Here is a 16618-nt window from a genome sequence, read left to right on the forward strand (position 1 = left end):
AGCCTTTCCTCATAACGGAAGATGCTCCAGTACCCTCATCATCTTCGTGGCTCTACACTGGACTCTCTCCAGTAGTTTCTTGTCCTTCTTGGACTGGGGAGCCCAGAAAAGGACACAGAATTGCAGATGTGGCCTCACCAGGCCTCTCTTACCATAGAACTGTGTAAACTTTGTGATTGGTTGTTTTACATGGTACATAAAAGCAAAAAAGATGGAATAGAGAATCACATTATCAAGCCACAACCTAAATTGATGCTCAGTCTAAATTCCTTTGTCCTGCTAGTTCTTGGTTTGAAATTAAATTTTAAGGAATTAAAGGATTTAAGATTTGGACAAGTACAGTTTGGCTATCGCAAAATAGTTGAGGTTATAAGGAACTTCTGGAGGAACCTCTTCTCTATCCCCCCTGCTTAAATGCAGATCATGTTGCCCAGGACCATGTCTGGATGGCTTAAAGAACATAAATAATATATGGGTGTAAGAATATAAACAATTCTCATGCTCTTAAGTATTTTTAAAACTGCTTTTGTAATTAAAAAAAATATGTATCTTAGGAAGATACATCCAAGGTTGAAATTTTGCAGGTAATTTAGAACAGGTTTTCATTTAAATAAGTAACACTTTCTAAAGCTATAAATATGCATGATGATGTATGGTGTTACAGCATACCTTAGAAGTCTAGATAAATGTCTTATGGAATATACTTTTCTTAGGATAATTATGCTACTTATTTATTGTTAACATCTGCTTGTCCTGAGTTCTTAGTAGTGTCTGTATGAGTCTATTCAGATTATACATTATTATCTCATACACACACACAAATGTGTGTGTAATTAGTGTAATTTGTGAATTCACATGTGGATGTATATATAGAAAATAAAAAATGACAGATCTTATCCTTAGTAGTTTGCTATAACTTAGTGAACACCTTATCAAAGGGAAGAAGTCAGGGGCTCTTACTTGATATAAAGGATTTGTACTTGGGTACGTACATGTAACAAAGTGCTTTTGAAGGCTGCATAGATATAGAAGATACAGAAGACGTGTGGCCCGAAGAGAATTTGTGTGCATGCATATATGTATTTTTCAACTTTTTTTGTTGTTTTTTTTCACTCAGTAGTTTTTGTTGTTCTTCCTTCTCAAAGCAAGCATAAGCTGTCAATAAGTCTTCAGATTCAGTGAGAGAAGCATGACATAGAAAATACCTCAAACACATGCTAAAGAAAGGAGGAATATGAAATTAAGGTCTGCTTATGCTAGTATTTTGTGATACTGCTGATAATACCAGATTTACTTTGCAATTTATGTTAACATGTTTAATATTTTTGAGGAAACAAACAAACATTCCTTTTTTTACATACTTTTTGCGTGAAACATCATTAGTGTTGTTGAGACACCTGTTAAATTAAACTTGTTTTTATTTAGGTTCATGACTTAGATGGCATCTTCTTGATCCTGGACAACTGCAGAATTGATGACAACAATCCTTGTATCCTTTACAAAAGACTTATAATTATTGAATATGACTCATAAGAAAAGGTGTGGGTGTTTAATATATTTATACCAGCATTGCTTTCACTTGGTACCTAAGTCTAAATGGCCTCATGAATTTCTAGGTTGTGTTTAAACACTTGGTTCATAAGTGAGCAAACTCATATATAGGCTTTCATGAACTGGATTCTAAGTAAATTGAACTGTGGTTGTATTCTGTTTCCTAAAATAATAAATATTACTGGTATACAAATGTCAATTCCGAGAGCTAATTGTGATAGAAATCTCATTGCAGCAGATCTCATAGCTTTTGCTTCAAATGAAATGTATTTGGTAGACTCAAATAAGTACCCCATCAATTCTGTATGCTTATTAACTCTGACTGGATAACTTACTCCTAGTACAGAGACAAGGGTAGCAAGCTGTAATGAAGATGTGTATACTTGAGAGAATTAATTTCAGACTATTGAGATGTTGGGGAAATTTTAATACCAATGGCATTCTGATTCATATTTGGATTTTTTTCCTGAGGTTTAAGAGCAGAGACTTATCTTGCTTATCTTAGCAAGATAGATTGCTGTTAGAGGGAAATAGCTTTATATTCAAGATAAACAGTTGTTAAGCAGACTTACCCGTCTCTTCATGAACTGCATAGTAATCCTGCTGGTGTGTTCAGTGGATGAGCTGTTATTTTCTGTCATCTAATCATTAGCTCCTTGTACATTTCTGTGCATCTGGAAATCAAATGCCTTTTCTGTCTAGAGTAATGTCAGCTTTCTTATACTGTACACGTGAAACAGATTTTCTAAATTATATTGTGAGGAAAAGCTCACTTTTTAACAAGTATCATCAAAACAAAAAAAGTCGTGAAAATGTTACATATTCTCATAATTGTGTGCTGTAGAACATCATCTAAATATAAATGTGTCTTAGAAGGATGAAATAATATAGGAACAGATGATAGCAAAATGTTAACAAGCTGGGTGGAGGAGCAATGAGTGTTAAGTATTTTCTGAGTTACTCACTTTGTTGCTTTATATGCAAGATTTTTACATTTCTAACTGTTTCTGTAGTTGGAGACCTGACAGTGTATCTCTTGACAATGCACCAAGTAGCAGAGCTGGATTTCCACAGTCTGATTATGGTAAGGGGCACTGCTGGATGCAGTGGGAAGAGCAGGGAAAGTTACCTTTCCCTAAGCATAAGAGCAGCGCTGAGAAAACCTAATGGATTTTGATCCCAAGTTACTTTTCCTTTGCTGGAAAGTACAGCTGTGCAACAACTTTTAGAATCTCTTTCTAGGTTTAATCTTTCATTTTAGCTGTTAGTAAAAGTGCGTAAAGTTGAGGCCTTCAAAGTGTAGAGCTGTAATTTATGATCTTCAATGAAATGAAACTAAAATACCAGGGGAGCCTTTACTGCATTTTAGGCAATGTGGAACATCTTACACCTTTTGATACAGGCTGACATTTTATGGTTGTACTATAAACTTCTTACCAGAAGATAAAACTTTGCTTACTTGGTTTTTAAAGACGTGCTAGACATAATGGCACATCTTAATATGAGCTTTCACCACTGATCCATAGCATACAGTATTTGGGTATATGGAAAAGTAAGTAGCACTTGGGCAGACGTGGGAACTAGGCTGCTGTGACAGTTTGCTGCATCAGCTTTTGGAGCACAGCTTCTGGCAGGTACTCTGTTTATCATTTTGACCTAGAGCTATTCCAGGTGCTCTTGTGCTACATGAAGTTAATGCTCCCTTGCTTCTCCCCTGCCTCTAATGTTCCTCACGTGCTGCATTCTCAGCATGTCTTATGCAGGGGAGCAGGAGAGGAGTTTGCAGTTTGTCTCTACTTTCCTCTGCTTTTCAGGCATCTTCTGCTACTTCTGGATACCACAAACTAAGTCCTTAGTAGCATGTAGATGTCTGACTCCATTGCATAATATTCCTCTGAGGAGATTCAACTATTCCCCTCCTCCCTCTGTGCACCCAGCGCTGTCTGGCACAAATCCATTTTGTGATGCTTGTAAACCAGAGCAGTGCTTTTACTAAGATTTGAAAGCCTACTTGCTTAAAACTGAAACATCTTAAAATTGCCAGTGTTGTAACCTTGTGATCCAGAGTAAATATATTTTGTGTCTTTTCAAGGAGGATTAACTAAAAGGAAATATTTAGGCAGCTTATGAGTAGGGTGTTGAGAGAATTGACAAAAGTCAAATATGATCACTCAGTGATGCTGCAGTTTGCCAAGATGTAGAAAGCTGTGAGGGAAAGCTCGCTGTAGCTCTTCAGCCAGGGTTCCTTCAGGGACTCCTGTCCAGAAATTTCTCTTGTTTCTAGTGCCTGTTTTTGTGGTTTCAGGCTGTGTTACTTGGATTTCTCCTTGGATAAAGCTGACTGGAAAAAGTTTCATCTAGATTGCTTTTATATAAGAACTTCTTAGATTACTAAGAAAAATGTTTGGTAGATGCACATTTTTGAGCTTTATCTGTTTTGGAGACACTCAAGCTCTACAAGATGTAGTTGTGTTTTCTACTGAAAACAGAGTTGATATGCTGATTTTCTGCATTTTAGTAACTAAGTTCTGTCTCCAAATTACACATCCAGAATTTTCCAAAGAAAAATTTAACTTCTGTGGTAGAAGTGATGGGATTTTTTTTCTAGACAAAAAAAAAATAATTTCCTTGAAGTATGCAGTTCATCAGGAGAAGCTGAACCTGCCATGTTAGATGTTAAGAGTTCTTTATTACCTTTGAGAGGAGAAATCCTTTGATAAATCTTTTTATTTGTTGCGTATGGAAGCATGCTGAAAGAGGAAATGGGTCTGCTCTTATCCTAAAATAAATTCCTTTGTAAACCTATCATTACCTTAAAATTGCATCCTTTGAGATCCTGAACAGTTCTGTAATATGTGTGGAAGTATCAAGAGGTTCATTGCTTTTGAGATTGCTAGCTGAAGTTCAGTTGATAAGTTTGCATTGCTTTAGCTTTTTCCATTTGGATTCATCTTTCAGTGCCCAGTTTGGGAGAATTGCTATCTTACCTAATTACATCTCAGGCAGGTTTCTATCTTTTACATTTATACTAACAAATTGTACTTTTTCCTTCAGGATATTTAATGAGTAAAAGCAACAACAACAAAAAACCTTATTAGTACAGACATTAAGATTATTATGGACAGTTAAGAACAAATTTCCTGTACCTTTTGCGAAGATTATTTGAATATGCTATCTTAAATTTTCAGCTACTTTAACTTCCCATGTTTCCAAGTAAATTCAGTGGAGAAATGCTTAAAGATGCCAGATTTACAACTGTTAGCTGTCATGTCTTTAGCACACGGAAAAAGGTAAATAGACAGGGGAGATGCAGTTCATTGTAGACCTTTGGGTGTGAAAAGTTGAACTTCAGAGAAGGTTGAATGCCACTTTAACTTCTGTACCTTTTTAAGTCTTCTGTCTTGAATTGGCTCTATCTGGTTTCATAACTCTCCTTCTGCGTTCAAAAGAACAAAGGGTGTTTCAAAATGCAAGTGGACTTATTTGCCTTTAGATTAAGGAAAGGTTCTTTCATGAGATGAATTTTTGGTTTTGAAAATTCAGTTTCTCATTCTGCTTCTGAAAAGTTGGGAGTGTTGTGCTTTACTTACACAACTTGTGTTTCAAAAAAAAAAAAAAATAAACCTTCCACAAAATAGCATAGTGCGTTGGATATGCCTATTTGGGTAATACCAGTGAAAAATTTACTCCAGATCCTACTTTTCAGGTTATTTGGGTTGAAAAGATGTTCTAAATCAAAGTATCTTCTATTTTGCTCTCTGAACCACTAATCTGCCTCATCTCTGACAGGCTCTCACATCAGACAAGAGCCTTTCTTTTTGTTATTGTCTCTTACCTCATCCTAAGCTCTTACTGCTGCTTCCGGCTTCATATCTAACCTTTCACAGATTCCACTTGTTTCAGGCAAAGATAAGGATTGAGAGCAGCCCATTCTGATCAAAAGTCAGTTGACCCTAATCTTACAAAAAAGTGCTTGTGAAAGACTGAATAAACTAACCTGTTGGTTTTTTTCTTTTTTCTTTTTTTTTCTTTTTTCTTTTTTTTTCTTTTTTTCTTTCTTAATTTAATGGCTGTCCTTAAAAATATTTATTACTACTTGGGAGGGGGGAATACTATCCAAAATACTACAATGTAATAGCTGTTAGTTAAACTGGTAAAACCTGAAAATCAGAACTGAAATGCAATTTTGAGGATGAAGTATTCTCGATTTTTCAGGATGCTTGCCAATCTTACACTTTTGAGCTGCTTATAGTAGCTCTCTTGATAAATTAATTTTGTGAATGTCCAAATTTAATTGCAATGACCTTATGTAAGTGTCCATATTATATTAACCCAAATCAGGCATGATTTTCTGTTAGCCAAAAGTGCAGTAGTATTTGAGGAAAAAATATCCTGCTATGTTTTGTCTGTGTATGTATACACACACACATATGTTAATATATATAGAGTAAACATCCAGATGACTATGTTTAACAAGTAAGAATTTTCAGCATTTGTGAAAGGAAAACATGTGGTTGCTGTGGACATTAATGTATAAGCCCTTTAGTTTGAATAATGGATTAAAATGTAGAAAACATAAGTTAATTTTCAGATACTCCTTCTCTAAGCTTCTTCTGTTATATTCAGTTTGAAAGTCATCTGAGAGGTAGATTGAAAATACTTTTGACTTCGTGGCAGCAGCAAGTATAATTGTGGTTCATGAAACTTCTGGCTGAAGCTAGAAGAAATCAAGATGCTATGGTCTACAACAATGGCAGTTTGTTTTTGTGAGATGCCAGCAAAGACATCTGGGGGAGCTGACAGACATTTTATTTCAAAGTTACAGCGTGCAACCTGAAACAGGCCACATACTATAAAAAAACCTCACAGCTGAATAGTAGCCAGTAGAAAGCAAAAATAAGAGTGTGAGTTAACTTCTTAGAGTAACCATCATACAGTTGTGCATTTTCATGCAAGTGTGGCTATCTCATGTATGTTGGCAAGAAAATACAGCATAATGTTACGTCAGTAATGGTGCCTTTCTTTGGAAAGCTTACTTTAGCCACTGCCAATACATATTTGATTCTGTATTTTCGTAAGCATACATAAAGTCATGTTATTTCAGTGTATATGGTCAGTGCAAAGGACATAGACTACTGATGAAAACAGTAATGGCCTCCTCATGCCCAGTGAAGTTCTACCGACCTGGAAGAAATTACCCTTTTCCTCATCCCACTGACACTTGTCTTGCTGCACAATTAAGTCCAAAGTCTACTTGGCTGAATGGAAGTGTGTTCTTTGGTAGGTGGCTAAAGTTTTGGATTATCGCAGACAAGTTGCTGCTGCTGCTGCAGCCTTTATCCTCAGACACAGAGCACTATTAGAATCTTGTTTTCTGTAAACTAGTACTGATTGTCACTAAGACTTAAACAAAAAGTAGATAGTATGCTTTTAGTGACCTTGCAGTTTTTGAGGTTGGCAGTGGAAGAATGGGACTTGTCAGCACAGGTAAAGAACGGAAGTTTGTTGTCCTGAACCATTACATTCCCAGTGCCAAAGACAAAAGAAAATATCAACTAAGTGGCAGCCAACTACCATAGGTGGAACTACAATGAAAAAATAATGGTCAAGCAAGAAGAAATCGGTATATTGCCGTATTCCAGTTCAGTCCAATTCAATTCTTACATGCTGAGAATTCTTCTCTAAAACCCTGGAGAGAGTGGAGGATTTCTGATTTGTGGCATATGTACAAAACTTAGCTCCTTCTCTGTGTCTTACAATTATATTCAGATGAACTGGTCGGGATAGGAACTGGAACAAGTACAAGTGTGTTTATTCATTAAGCAAGAACAGTCTCTGAGAGAGGCTTATTTCTTTTACCTTATTCAGCAGACCAAATCCTATCCTGTTCCTGCAAGTTGCTGTGAATTTTTTCATCGCTGTATTTTGTTAGATACTAATGGAGTCTAGGGGTCTGTGTGGCTCACAAGGGAATCCCTCAGTGTTGTATGATAAGGGTTTTTCTTAGCTGCAGTGGTGGGCCAGCTTCCTAAACGATTCCCAAGAGGCTTCAACCTTCCTGCTATTTCTCATTGTGAATGCGGAAAAACACTGCTATTCCCAAACACTGGTTTTATTTGGGAAGGTCATCTGCCTACCAATGCCTATTTCTGTCACTATGGATCAGAGCATCTTTACACTTTTGAAAGAAGCATTGGAAGTAACCAGTGTTGTTCTTACAGAGGCATTAACGGAATAAAGAGGTCTGGATTTCATTCTAAGTAGGATTTTTCTATACGATACTGAGTAAAGTCTACAAAGTGGGATTATTGTAAAGCTCTGAAGGGGGAGGAACTGGATGCATGGTCTGTATTGAAAAGGATACAGGAGGCATTTGTGTAACCTAATTCTATTTTAAACCACTCTTGACATTGGCTTCATATCTGAAGAGTTGTGAAAATACAGTTTCCATCTCTTAACCCATTGTTTATCTTTTCTGTATGTTGCAAACTCTTTGAAACAGAACTCACCTAAAAGTGAAGAACCAAGAAAAAAGTATCTACATAATCAGGATTAAGCATGATATTTGGTAGAATTAACTTCTGACTTAGACTGCACTTCTGAAATTTTTGTTGTAAGAAAATGTTTATTTAGAATGCAAAGATGTGAAGTTTTCTAGTGAGATGGTTCTACATCTACTAGCTATATCAGTAATCCACACTGTTTCCCCAAAAACAAATTTTCTCTTCTCAATTGCAAAGTTCTCCTTAACATGAAAAAGACTAAGGCCACAGGAGGATGGCACTGTGCAGTACAGGAAAAGATACTCTAGGACTTGAAAGCGCTATCCCTTTTTTTCTTTCAGAAATGACCAGAGATTAAATTTTGTGTTTTGGACATTTAGAAAAGTTATAATTCCTAATGGTATATTTCAGATTGCTGATTCCATAATTTCAGGATGCAATTTATTTAGTGCATCTGCAGTATGATTAAAATTCTGAAATACAGAGTTCAGGGGCAGGGAGAGGAAGTATTCATTTTCTTGAAAGTATATAAAACACTAAAGCAGATTTACAGAGGTGTAAATACAAAGTCTGTTCTTCAGTATCTCGCTTCTACCCAGCTCCAGTAAGTGACAACTACCATCATTAAGAAACATGTGTGATGTACAGGGTCCCTCTTAGAGCTGGATAAAGTTTGACGGAGGTATACAGAATGCAAGAAGGCACTTTCAAATGTTACATTATAATATTTCTAATCCCTTGAGAAGAGTAATCTCTGTAGGCACCAACTCATGCATGTAGAAGTAAGGCATTAAAGTTAATAACTCTATTTCTAAACCAAATATTGTCATATTTGTCCTCTGCCCTAATCCTCTGGGTGGATTTAAATCCATGACAGGCTTGAATTCTTGAAAGAAAGCAGATCTTTAGTTACCAGGAGCACAAAAAAAAAAAAAAGAAACTGAGAAAATATAATATTTCACTGCTTTTATAGCTCAAACAGCTTGCTTGATTTTTCTGTAGACTTTCTTTTGAAAAATTCCCCTCTGGGCTGAGATGGAGCACGAGAAATTTGAGACCCAAAGGTTTTTGGTTTTTTTAAATAAAGCTAGGAGTGGTTCAAAAATATTGTTGGGAATGGAATGCCTTCTACAACTGCCTTATCATATTTCAGTCTGTCATCTTGACATTGTTACTTGCATGTCTCCAAAGAATATTCAGATGTCATATAGCAAATACTTTGCATAATGTTTTTATTCTGACATTTTTCTGTTATCCCAGTTTTGGTCACTTATTATTAAAACAACCTGTAACTTCGGCTGACAGATGCATTGTCCTGTGTAGCTCCTTTCTGATCCTTAAATCATTTTCCCTCACTTCCTCAGATCTTCGTTTAGACATTGTTCTTTCTATTTCTGAACTGGTTTCCAAAACCTAACATTTCCTTTCTCACTAAGGGTCCACTCCACTGACCTTGTTGGTTTGTTCTTGTCTCTCGGTGTTCTGAGATTTCTTCAAGGAGATGCAGCCATTTCCTGAAATTGTAGTAGGTATAATTGTGGCTAATGGCTATTTTGGAAAACGGGAGAAAAACCTTAGTTGGTTATAATTTAGTTGCATCTTTCAAAACACCCATTTATTTAACTGTTGTTATTTCTGGATACACACTGGACATCATCTGTGAGACTGCAACTGGAGTTTAATTTACCTTCACTGTTTTGATTATTTGTCATAAAGTGACATCTGAAATTGCCAAAAGCAGCAGGAGTGGGAGTTATGCCACATAAGGTATTCAGAGACCCTGAATCAATAAAATACTGAAGTACAATGCTGAAAGATAAGATGGCCTACAGATCCTTGTTGTATCTATATAAACAGATTAATCTCTGGTGATTATAAATAGAAAAAGAGCTTCTATCCAAATTGTGAGTCAGCTTATCTTGTCATCTGCCTTAGAGTGATAAACCATAATTAGCTTGACCACATCTCAGATATTAACTAGGTTGGGTTTTTAAGTTTAGTGCCAAATTTTTGAAAGTTTTATTTAACTTCTATAATTTCTGTTTTAAAGCATTTTAGAAAAACTGTTTATTTCTATATGTATGCATACAGATACACATGGATATGAACATATTTCTATGTGTCAGTGGAGCTTTTTTCTTTGCATGTCCAAGAATATGTAAAATTACTAAAGTCTGCCTAATATTTAATCAGTTTGTGAACACAATTACCATCCCCCTATGCTTTAGTGCTTTACATCTCAATGTTTGCAATAGGTTGTAATAGTAATTTGATACGTGAGTTTCAACTTAATGGAATTTTGCACTTTTTTTCTGTACCTGGGAAAAGAAGATAAGCTAAGACATTTTTAACAGTTAGGTAACAGCAATTGAAGCTTTTTAATGTAACAACCTGCAAACTCTCTGTTACCTCTTATAGATAACTAACGGATTTAGTTGTCATGAGTGCTTAAAATGGGATTAGTGTCATAAAAGGGACTGTAAGAACAGAATATTGTAACTGTTGAGTATTAGCTTAAGATTGATCAAAAATGTGATTCTTTCTCTTTTAAAACCAGGTGATTTATAGTTACTCATAAATTATGGGTTTCTATTAAAAATGTAAGTAATAATTTAAAAATAAAAAAATGGCAGCCTAAGCAGCAAAAAATGAATGTGTCTCATTCATGGTTTTGAGCTAGTATTACAAACCTTAGTAGAGGAAAAAGTTCATGCTAAAGATGCTTACCAAGTGCCTTGATTATTATCTGTGGTTTGGATTTTTTTTGTCTATAGTGAAAACCACTGTTTGTAAACGATTCTGAAAAATAAATCACAGGCTGTAATGAATGAGATATGTAGTGAAATCTCCCAGGCAACATTGGATGTCTTTCAGAAAAAGGTGTGAAAATATCTTGTACGTGAAACAGACTTGACAGACTTGATTTCAACAGTGGCTGACCTTTGGTTATCTGTATCCTGTGCAGAAGTCTTGGGTAAAGGAGGTATAATTGTCCACTCTGGTCTTAAAGCACGTTGTTGGCCATACTTAAATGGGTGAACTTTTACTGAAAGTTATACATGAGATAGAACTTTCCTGTCTGTTGGTTATGCAGAAAATACTGGACCCATTTTAAAGAAACGTGTATCCCACAAGGCATACTTTAAGAAATGGATTCATCATTACAGATGATGGGAAGGAAATTCAGAGACTGATACAAATATAGGTAGCCAGATAGATGGTGTTTGTCTGCTAGAGAAAGAGGTAACTACTGGTGTGGGAAGTTAGTGAAGGCTTGGGAACTGGAAAAAAATATTTAATGCACAATTATTTTCTGCTATGGATGTGTCCTAATTTCTACAGGCTGTGAATAACAGTGAATGTTGCCTTAGTATTGAAACTGTTTTGACTACTTTAAACCGAGTAGTTTTGCCCATTTGCCTATTCTGAGATCATATCATTTGACATCTTTCTCTGACAAAGCAGTGTTTTCCACAGAGTGGAATTCGAGCTGCAAACCACAATTCAAGTTTCTGGGGTTAGGCTTTCTGTCTTTACCAAAATATTTTGTGAAAGCAGATTTGTAAGGGACGTGCTTGCAGTAAGCATCAGCCGCCCACCGTGGTCTTCCTGTACCGGTAAGGACTAGGAAAGGACTGGCTGCAGGCATCTCAGTGCATTTCCAGTGAGGCTTTGCTGCCACGTAGTGGTGGAGATTGAAGCTTGTTTGGCGGCAGATGGTCCAACCCTCCAGCTGCTCTCTTGGACCAGGTGAGAGTTACCTGCAGCAGAAATGAACCTCTGCTTTAGGTTCACCAGTATTACAAATGTTATCAATAAAAAGTGTGATTAGGAGTAAATGCCTCTTCCAGCATCCAGAGGTGCCTCTCCAACTTGGAGGCTTCTTGGTTAGATGGGTTGTGCTGTGTCTGCTCTGCAAGAGCCAGCTCAAGCAGGGGACAGAAGGAAGGAAGGACATTCCCAGCTGATACAGCACTGTCTGTAGCTTTTAAAGCCAGAATGTGGTGACTGCGGTCACAGATAATAAGCACTGCTATGGAATAAACAAAAGCACAGGCATCAGAAATATTTCAGACCTTATTCTAACTTAAGTTTGTATAGGCTGAATTCCTAAAGTTTTCTGATGCTGATACTTTAATGCCAGGTATAAATAGAGTCCAAAGCATTAATGCTGAAAGTATGAATTAGCATCTTTAAAATAAGTAAATAAATTAAGATAAAACCTGTAGTTTTTTACATTTTCTGTGATTACTTTTTTGGCAATGTCTTAAGCAGGATTAAAAGTTATGTAAAAAAGGTAAAGGAGTTGTAAGGAATTGCTATCATCTTATACAGCTTCTAGGACTTCATAAAGCTACTAAAACCTCAAACAGGAAGAGACTTTGTAGAGCTTTGTAAGCAATTTGACTGACTGTGAGGGACCAAAATCCTGATTGTCTGCTACGTGTGGTCAATCACAGCACATCGATCCAAACTGTGATTAACAGTTGCAGTAACTGTCTAGAGACCTCTTTTAGTGGTGTGAAGAATTATCTTTGAGTTGCTGTGGAACAGAAGTACTTAAAAGGACTGAAAGACTTGAAGAAGAAATGGTTTATGTCTTTTCAGTGTGGTCCAGTCAGGTCTGTAAGTGGAAGTGATTCTTTGAACATGACACTTTAGTATTTTATTCCTGTCTACAGAAGCTTTAGTGATAATTGGATTATTGTTGAAGACCAGAAAGAATTAGAGTTAACAAGAGCTGTATTTTCATTATCTCTTCTTTCTAGCCCCATAGACCTGTTGCAGAAAAGCTATTAGAGAAGTTGGGTGGCTTTAGCTGTTGCATAAACAGCTCATTTGACTAGGGTTCCAACCCATGTAGCTTGTCTTTCTTGATAAGGTTTTGTATATCTTCCTATAGTTGATTGAAATGTAGTTGATATTTAAATAGCAAAAAATCTTATTTAAATAAGGTAATGGAATTGGGCAAAGAATATCCCCTTTTTCTCATTAGGCCAAATGACTTTTAAGGAAGAAAGTTTCCTAAGTAATAATTTAATTATTGAAAGTCAGCTGCGGTGAGGAAACAGTCTAAACTAAAAAAAAATAAGTATCTACACTATGTAATAAGTCAAGTTCTCCACCAAGGATGTTATATTTAGAAATTCCTCAGTATTAATAACTGTCAATGAGACTTAAGAAAACAGATGCATGCATTTCATTTTCCTTGTCACCACTCTTCAGTATCCTATATTAGATAATGATAATACTTAACTTTTAAAACTGGCTACTTGCCTTTTTCGAGCAACATACTTTCAAGATTACTTGTGCATTGCTGTATATCTACCTTGTCAGATTCAAACCTCCTGCTGTCTTTCATCCATAGAATCTAAATTGTTTTATAGAACAATTCATACAATTCCTGATGGCTGCAATAGACGTGCCAATAACATTTAGTCCAAATTTGTCCTCCTAATGTGAGAATGAAAGGGTGGAATATTCTCTTGGGGAAATGGTTTGTAAGTCTTCCTCTTTAGTAATGCATCATAGTAAGATACTGATTAGCGACTCCTGCAGTTGTATCTTCATACACCATTAAACTTATAAAACATTCACTTTGCTATTGCTCGCATTGACTCTAGCAACCTTTTGTAGCAGAATACATATGAAAAGAAACAAGAGAATGGTGAAAAGTTCCCTTGTAGTAATTTTTTTTATCTTCTAGGGCAGATTGCCAGCACATTTTCTCTACCTCTCTCCTTTTTCCCTGTATGCCCCCCTCCCTGACAATTGAAGTTATTACCTGGAAGAAGAGTTTAGATTATTAATTTTAAATTGCTCTATGAAGATGTTACAGAAGTATGGAACAGAGGGCAAGTTGATTCAGTTTTGTTATTGTTTATATAAGTCAGAATAACATAGGAATCCCATAGCAAGCAGTACTGATGGATTCTGAAAGAGTTGCTATAAGTGCGTTTGCTTTCATTCCCTAAATGCATGTAGTCTAGTTAATGAAGCTCCTGCAAAATGAAATGAAAATTTTTATTTCTTTTGTATGCCTTCTGCACTGTGACGGAGATATTGTAATCTTCACTTCCTTGTCTATAATATTAATTAATTTGCAAGTGCAGTATGTCCTCTTGGAAAAATCTAGACAAGTCTATGCAATCAAATCTGCTGTGCTTGCTGCATTTCTTTACTTTCATGCAGTTTCACAACAAACAGACTCATGCTCTTATTTGTAGTAACTATGGAAACTTTAGAAGCTCTCTTTCTAAAGCTGAGCATACAATAAAGTGCTTAAAGTGTTGGTAGGATTAGAGACTCTAGAATACGTTTAATTTTCTCTCTGTGTCTCTGTCTGTGGAGAGGAGCAAGAGGCTAATGTGAATATTAGCTGGGGACTAGCTTTAATCTCTGCTGACACTTAAGCCTGTCTAGGTCTGCACACAGCCATCCAAAGGTCTTAGCCTCACACAGCATGCAAACAAGGGAAATCATGCATATTCATGACTGAATTGACAATGGAAAACCTACATACAGAAAAGAGTTTTTGAAGGAGTGAAAACGTTATTGAAACCGTTTTGCAGCTTCAGCTACAGTAGTCAATAATAATAAATGCCATAATGATGGCAGAGTTCATAAGATAATGGAGATGTCTTAGATATTATGTAAGCATGAATGGATATGATAATAGGAAAACATCATTTGCTGTGGGGTTTAGCAGTGGTTTTGTGTTGAAGGACATAAAGATGATGGTGACAGGATTATTCCCAAGGCTAATATGTAAAAAAAATAAAATAAAATTGGGAGTACTTTTTCTCTGTGTGGCACTTTGTGTGATGGAGAACTGTCACTCCTTGAAAATAACTTTTTTTTTCAGGAGTTCTTTCTTAAGGTATTCTTTTATGCAAGTGCTGTATTTTATGCAGAGTTGTAATTTAGGAACACAACAAGAGAAGTCAGCTCCTCATCCCAGTAGCAGAGCCAGGGAGGGTGGTAGCGTGTTTCTCACAGTGCATTGGGAGAACTTCATGCTACTTTTTGGCACTCATGAAATGCCTTAAATCAGACCTTGAAAAGACCCGCTAGGTATCAGCCTTTTTCCATATGTTTGTTCATGTGCATTCATCAGCTTGCATACTTTACTATTCTGAAATCTATTCTCACCATTGAAGCTGATGAGTGAGATTCTTCATATATATTGTTTGATTTCTTTGGTATTTTATTCTTGTTTTATATACTCAAATGTGTTCTTGGGTGGAAATATTCAGTTTATGTAACTTGTGTGTAGTTTAGCACCTGTCTTTTCTCTTAACCATAGTAGTGACGCACTGACAGAAGGGAATACATTGATGTTCTCAGTCATGTTCACCTATTAAGGCTTTGATGTGATACATAGGGTTTTTTTCTTAATCTCTTTCCTCTGTCTTTACCCTACCTGAATCCAGCCTTTGGCCAGAATTTTTTTAATGATAGTTATGCAGCCTGTTTCCTGACAAAGTCCAAAGAACTGTCAGAAAAAGAGCTCTGTAGTTGTTACTACTTTCCCAGTTTTTATTTTCAATGTGAAAGTAAATATAAACTGCTATTAAAAGGCAGGGGGCTATTTCACTGATGCATGCCAAGTGCAGGATTGTCCCATAGCATATATGTTTCCTGTGATGTTTGTCCAAGCTACTGTAAGAATGCGCATGCAGTGGTACTGGGTTTTCCAAATACTGTCATGATAAACTGTGTAAGAAAGTCCAGTTCCTGTATTTTATTCTTTTGGCTGAAGTTCCCATCTTCCACAACTGAGGAGTTTTCCCCTCCGGTCACCTCCTGGCAAATGCCCGTAAGAGCACTATCTTATCTCTGTGCTTAGACACTGTATAACCCGAAAGACGTCAAGGAGATGAGTAAATTATGCATATTCTTCTACTGGATGTGAAGCTACATGTAATAAATAATTAGTGCCCTGCAGGCAAACCACTTTTGTGTGATTCAGAATGGCTTGCCTCTCATATGGGTAACTTGGGAAAGATTGTATCATAACATAGCTTTTCAGCTGCAGAATTGGAACTAACATCTCTGACACTTCATAAAATGAACACTGTAGTTCACTTGGAAGATGCCTGACTGATAATCCTGGGAATTTAAATCCTTTGTCTATGGCCCTAACATGCGTTTCAGTCCTGGCCTCAAGGGACCACCTTAGAAGGTGAATGAGTTGTAGCTTGTGCCCATTTAAACAGGAGCAGAAGCTACCTGCTAGTGATCTTCATGTCTGTTCTGTTGGCAAGTTTGTAACAGCACCCAGTCACAAAAAACTGAGTTTAGATAACTTTAGCAACTAAATATTTTGAAGTGTCTCCCATATTATTTGTGCTATTTTCAGTTGTTAACCTGGATGTGTTTCTCTTTTTCTATATTTCTTCAACTTGTACAGTGAAAATAATAGTTGTCTTTTTTTTTGTACCTGGTTTACAGCTGATTTTGTTTGCCAGTTCTTGGAAGTGCATTGTTGAAGTGTTCGAATCATAAACACACTGACTAGCCTTTTTTAAAAAAAAACAAAACAATGTCTTTTTAATTCCTGC

The 16618-nt window shown here is 36.3% G+C and overlaps 1 protein-coding gene across 1 annotated transcript in view; it reads left to right on the top strand.

Moving 5' to 3' along the window:
• Window positions 1-16618, top strand: part of ATXN10 (ataxin 10) — a 96769-nt gene that overhangs the window by 79653 nt on the left and 498 nt on the right. The window contains exon 9 of the mRNA XM_010192810.1: window positions 1426-1489. Coding sequence (XP_010191112.1) covers window positions 1426-1489 — 64 coding nt within the window. The remainder of the gene's footprint in view (window positions 1-1425; window positions 1490-16618) is intronic.

This window comes from Mesitornis unicolor, unplaced genomic scaffold, assembly GCF_000695765.1.
Source record: "Mesitornis unicolor isolate BGI_N332 unplaced genomic scaffold, ASM69576v1 scaffold7249, whole genome shotgun sequence".
Taxonomy (NCBI): domain Eukaryota; kingdom Metazoa; phylum Chordata; class Aves; order Mesitornithiformes; family Mesitornithidae; genus Mesitornis; species Mesitornis unicolor.